Source organism: Zingiber officinale, chromosome 1A (genome assembly GCF_018446385.1).
Source record: "Zingiber officinale cultivar Zhangliang chromosome 1A, Zo_v1.1, whole genome shotgun sequence".
Classification (NCBI taxonomy): domain Eukaryota; kingdom Viridiplantae; phylum Streptophyta; class Magnoliopsida; order Zingiberales; family Zingiberaceae; genus Zingiber; species Zingiber officinale.
In genome coordinates this window covers 56,192,524-56,197,962 of record NC_055987.1, presented here as the reverse complement: position 1 = coordinate 56,197,962, position 5,439 = coordinate 56,192,524, and the positions used below count along the sequence as shown (strand labels likewise).

The 5,439-nt window shown below is 36.8% G+C and overlaps 1 protein-coding gene across 1 annotated transcript; it reads left to right on the top strand.

The window, feature by feature from the left end:
* Positions 1-333: 333 nt before the first annotated feature.
* LOC122025036 (probable low-specificity L-threonine aldolase 1) lies at positions 334-3,547 on the top strand. Its single transcript, XM_042583794.1, has 10 exons — positions 334-505; positions 1,002-1,513; positions 1,911-2,022; positions 2,269-2,319; positions 2,462-2,533; positions 2,604-2,736; positions 2,872-2,930; positions 3,017-3,117; positions 3,195-3,261; positions 3,352-3,547. The coding sequence occupies exons 2-10, from the start codon at positions 1,071-1,073 to the stop codon at positions 3,391-3,393; spliced, it is 1,080 nt and encodes a 359-aa protein (XP_042439728.1). The 5' UTR covers positions 334-505; positions 1,002-1,070; the 3' UTR covers positions 3,394-3,547.
* The last annotated feature ends 1,892 nt before the right edge of the window (positions 3,548-5,439 follow it).

Here is a 5,439-nt window from a genome sequence, read left to right as displayed (position 1 = left end):
CTAACTGGACTGCTGATTTTACTTATACTAATTTATCAATTAAAGGTTGAATTCGTCAGCTCCTTTTTGAATTAGACTCCAGTCAACCGAATTGAATTGGAATAAATATTTATTTATAATTTAAAAATATTGAATTAAAAAAATCATTTTATAGTTTATAAAAATCAAATAGGACACGTTTTTAATGATTTTAAAAGCTAAGATATAATTTTTTGGTTTTTATAAAAAATAATAAATTTCAACGTAACACATTTATTTACGGAATTATTTATGCGACCGAATAAACCAAAATCTGCTAAATAATCTTTTGGAAGCATTCAAGGCAGAGGACAGTATGTGTCAGGGTCTCGGGAGGGTCGCATCTACTTCTCCCTTTTAAAAGGAAAGGAGGAAAGGAAAGGAGGAGAGTTGGGTTGATGATACTTCTCTCGCGAAAGGTGAAAGAGGCGTGTTTGGGTGCTGGCGGCGTACTCGAGGAACCAGCCTAGATTATTGGAGGAGTAGGGTAAGTCCCGAGGCACCGTGATCCTGATTTATTCTCTGGATTGTGGCTGATTACGAGTTTTATTATTCGTGGAAGGAAAGACAATGGGGATTTTTGATCGGATTTAATCGCGACTTGTTTCTTTGTATTCGATAAGTTCGAGTGGTTTTACTGGGATTTTGTACTTCTATTCCGATTCGTTTGTTATATCCTCTTTTTTTTTTTCATCGGATTCTTCTGTCTCACTCGAATACAAGTGATTATTAGGATTCGTGTAAGTTTGATTATTAGGACATGCATCTTGTTGCCAAAATGAAGATAAAAGATCCTATTTTCTTCCCATTATTGGCATGTGGGTTCTCGGTTTTGACAATTAAAGCCTGAAATGTTACTAATTTTATTGATTGAGGAATAAGATTATTTTTTTTCCTCAACCAAATAACAAAATGAGCAGCTGCATGCGTTGTGTTCAATTCATAGATTTCATGTGTGCTTAAAGATTCAATATGGAATGTAGGAGGTAAAATAGAAGCAAACAGGCTTCGGAATTTTTAAGAAGAAAAGGGGAGTAAGAGACGAGGAGAAGATGGTAACAAGAACAGTAGACCTGCGTTCTGACACTGTGACAAAGCCAACAGAGGCCATGCGAGCTGCCATGGCGAGCGCCGATGTTGATGACGATGTCCTTGGCGCTGACCCAACCGCGCAGCGCTTTGAAGAAGAGATGGCAAGGATTATGGGGAAGGAGGCCGCTCTTTTCGTTCCCTCGGGCACCATGGGCAACCTTATCTCAGTACTGGTGCATTGCGAGATACGTGGCAGTGAGGTCATTATGGGGGACAACTCCCACATCCATGTCTATGAGAATGGAGGCATAGCAACCATCGGAGGGGTTCATCCGAAGACAGTGGAGAACAATCCTGATGGCACGATGGACATTGATCGGATCGAAGCAGCCATTAGGCATCCAAATGGTGCCCTCTACTATCCTACCACAAGGCTAATTTGCCTGGAGAATACACATGCAAAGTGAGATCTCTCTTTATGTCACATGTGTATTATGCTTTCATAATTAATTTTATTAAATTTTGGATTGGTAGACCACAAGTTTTTTAAAATTTCAATTAGACAAATAATTTCCGATTTATCTTTGCCACTTTCCTGAGCTTGTGAAGATTTTATTAATAGGCATGGAGGAAGGTTTTTAACTATTACCTTCATTTTTCAGGCTGAAACATGATTGAACCTTTTCAGAACCGTACAAGTCTTTGAAATTCTTTGTTAACCTATCACATTTGTAAAGACATCTACACAGCAAGAAATTTTATCAAACAAGATTGTTATTTGCAAACTACTTTCATTTTTTTAATCTTTCTATATAATAGTCCACATTTCTCTTGAGTTAAAACTATTACTTTTTCTGCAGTTGTGGTGGGAGATGCATATCAGCAGATTACACAGATAGGGTTGGAGAGTTGGCTCGAAAGCATGGCCTGAAACTGCATATTGATGGTGCTCGCATATTCAATGCTTCTGTTGTAAGTATCAACTTCCCTACTGATAGTCACATTTATATGGTTTGCTAACCACTCTCATAATGCATAAAATGCTTATGTTCAATAGGTCAACAGAACAAACACAAATGCAATATTCTTGTGTCTTCCTACTTACTAGTGTTAACCAAAAGTAAAAGTCATGCCATTTGTAAAATATATTTGCTATTAAAAATTTATATATGTATCTATCAGCATAGTATTTAACTATTATAAATCATAATATTTCAGGCTCTTGGTGTTCCTGTCCATAGACTTGTACAAGCTGCCGACTCTGTATCGGTATGTCACAATTTATTCAATATCAAATCTTTCACTATTCTTTAGTATCATAAATTGAACCACCCATGAACCAATTTTCAATTTTTAGTTTGCTGTAGTTTTTAGAGTTGATAACTTGAATTCTTAATTATGATTGCTTCAGGTTTGTATGTCAAAAGGATTGGGTGCTCCAGTTGGATCCGTCATTGTGGGCACAAAGGAATTCATTACAAAGGTAGATAAACCTATAGGGAATGCATGACCTTTTATTGGCTGTTTTGTGTAATTAACAGATAATTTTTTAGGCAAAACGGCTCAGGAAAACCCTGGGTGGTGGGATGCGACAAATTGGAATTCTTTGTGCTGCGGCTTTTGTTGCTTTACAAGAAAACATTGTAAAGCTCGAGGATGACCACAGAAAAGCAAAAATATTTGCAGGTTCTTTATTTCCCCTTTCCCTAATGTCAACTAGTTGTAATTGTAGTGTTTTACTGGAGAAAAGTTATTGATGCTGAAATGTATTGAAAGTGATAATATTATGAATGCATCAAGAAATGGTTCTGACAATTTCAGATGGACTGAAGGAAATCAAACAATTTCGTGTGAATGCAAGTTCAGTGGAGACCAATATGGTTGGTAGTGATGCAACTTGTTTCCCAGCAGTATTGCCACTTATTTCTCTAAGAACTTCAGATATAATTTCTTCATATGGTAACAGGTCTTCTTCGATGTCGCTGATCCTTCAGTGATTTCACCTGTAAGTCTATGTGAAACTCTCGGAAAGTTTGGTGTACTTGCTATGCCAACTAGCTCAACCAGGTGCAGTTTTACTTTCATATCAACACAATCACTTCTTGAAGTTTCAATATCCATCAAATTAATCAATTTTCTTTCAGTTTGAGGGTTGTCATACATTTCCAGATCTCAGAGGGGGATATTCATTATGCACTGACCTGTATCAAGGTTAATTTACACCCAGATTTTTTTTCCCTTTTCCTTTTTATGTATGTGAAGATATTTAAAATATATTTTGTTGCTTGGGCTTTCTTACAGCAAGCAATTCAAGAGATAGTAGCTGTTGGAATTGCAAAATGAGGATGGATTTCTCAATTCTGAAATGATTATGTAACTCATCTTCTGGATTGGTATCTTCAAATTTGTTCATGTTTGCATGTTGTTGCCAGATTCTCTTAGTGGATGTGCATGAAAAAAACTTCCAAATTGCATAGATGCTTATTTAAATTGATTATATAGAGTCTGGTTGGAAGTTCTCGATGCTCATTCGAACTGCTAACATGGTTAGTGTGTGTTTTGCCATTGGATGAGGTTCTATGGATTGACATTGCAATGTTGTCTAAGTTGGGTAGCACTTCTCATATTCTTTCTAGTTCAGATTCCTCATTCGAGGGAATCTCTTTTTGGGACTACCTCATCTAGGTCTATGTCCTTGTCATTCTCACCATTGAATTCAGAGGAGAGTAATGAAGTGGTGTAATATGCAACGCCAAGTGGTTCTTGCAAAACTTGCACGACTTTTATGTAGCAAAAGGTAGTAACTTTCACCTTGGGAGTATCTCTAGAAGGAAGATAAATTATAAAAGATTTCATCAGTGGTTCTTTGTAAGAGATCACATGACTTAGATGTATTTCACCCACGTTGGAATCAACTACTTATTACAGGAACATGTAAGTATCAATTTTGTCAGTTCGTGGGAGCACTTGCCCGACTTTTTATGGAATGGATGTCAAGAGGTGTGAGCTTCCATCAAAAACGAGGAAGAGATGATGATATTAGCTCAACGTAGAAAAACTAAGGTTGTAAAAAAAAATTGATTAACGTTTGAATCTCATCCTACATCATGTATTTATAGAGAGTACCTTCTAATTGTACTATAAAGTTAGTTAGCCTTATTAATAAGCTCTAAGGTGATCGATTCGATTTTACGAAATTTTTCTATCGATCATCAAGATAAATCAAAAAGTATGCACGGCGGGTACCTTGAAGTTCAGCATCCTTTAATTACACGCTCTATTTGAAGGGAAAAATTTCTGTAAATATGTCATACGTGGGGATTGAACCGCGAGTACTTGAGTGACAACCTGAATATCCTACTGCGGCACCACAGCCCCGAGTATAAAAAATGATAAACCCAGTTAGTTTTATTGACCAGCTTTGGGAGTTACCAGCTCGGCCTCACAATTTTTTCATCATCCATTAGGATAAATCGAGAAGCGTGCGTGAGAAGCAACCTACCAGCCCAACATCCGTTGGTTGTGCACCTCATTTGGAGGAAATTTTTTACAAATACTGTTGGAAATTTAATGTAAATGAGAAATTAAATGTTAATCATTAGATCAAGATTGATAAATCTTGCTCATTCAACTTGAAAGGTTTAAGTGCCCTTTGGATGACTAACTCTCATTCATTGATTTCTAAAGGGTGACATCTAATGAAGAGGTAGTGTGTCTCTTAGGAAAGGATATGATCTACATCATTCAATTCACAATAGATGGATGAGATTTAATTAAACCAAGAGATTCTTATACTCCTTCATTTAGTATAAATAAGCTCCCTTACATCCTCATTTCAATCACTTAATTCCTTCCAAGCAAAACAAGCATTGCATTCCATATTTGCATTGGAGAGTTCGAGAAGCTTTTTCGGTTCAGAAGTCTTGCGATTTACAGTGTTGCTATTGCATGATAAAGTCGTTGTATCTTAGGAGACGATTATCGTGTTCTGTGAGCACCATACTGGGGCAAATTCGTCTTAAAGAGATATAGTCTAATTCTAGTCTCGACTTAGCCAAAACAGTTGTATACCGTCATTCTGCCTGCGCTCAGATTGCACCACTACAAGATCCCAACAATTTTAAGACAATTTTTTATGTGCAATTTTAATGGATTCATCATTGATGACTCTTGTTTCATCGACGCATGCCGAGAAGCCAAAGAAGTTTACAGGTACAAATTTCAAGAGGTGACAGTAAAAGATGTTATTTTACTTAACTACATTGAACCTTGCGAGGTTCTTACGTGAAGATGCCCCCTCTATATCTCAAGATGAAACTGATAAAGGAAAGAGAGCGACATATGATGCCTGGGGACATAGTGACTTCTTATGTCGAAACTATATCCTCA

Bases quoted from the DNA above. Each gene is read 5' to 3' on its own strand.
- LOC122025036 (XM_042583794.1), top strand. From the start codon at position 1,071: ATGGTAACAAGAACAGTAGACCTGCGTTCTGACACTGTGACAAAGCCA. The intron at 2,534-2,603 runs GTAGATAAACCT...ATAATTTTTTAG, and splicing joins CAAAGGAATTCATTACAAAG to GCAAAACGGCTCAGGAAAAC. The intron at 3,262-3,351 runs GTTAATTTACAC...GCTTTCTTACAG, and splicing joins ATGCACTGACCTGTATCAAG to CAAGCAATTCAAGAGATAGT.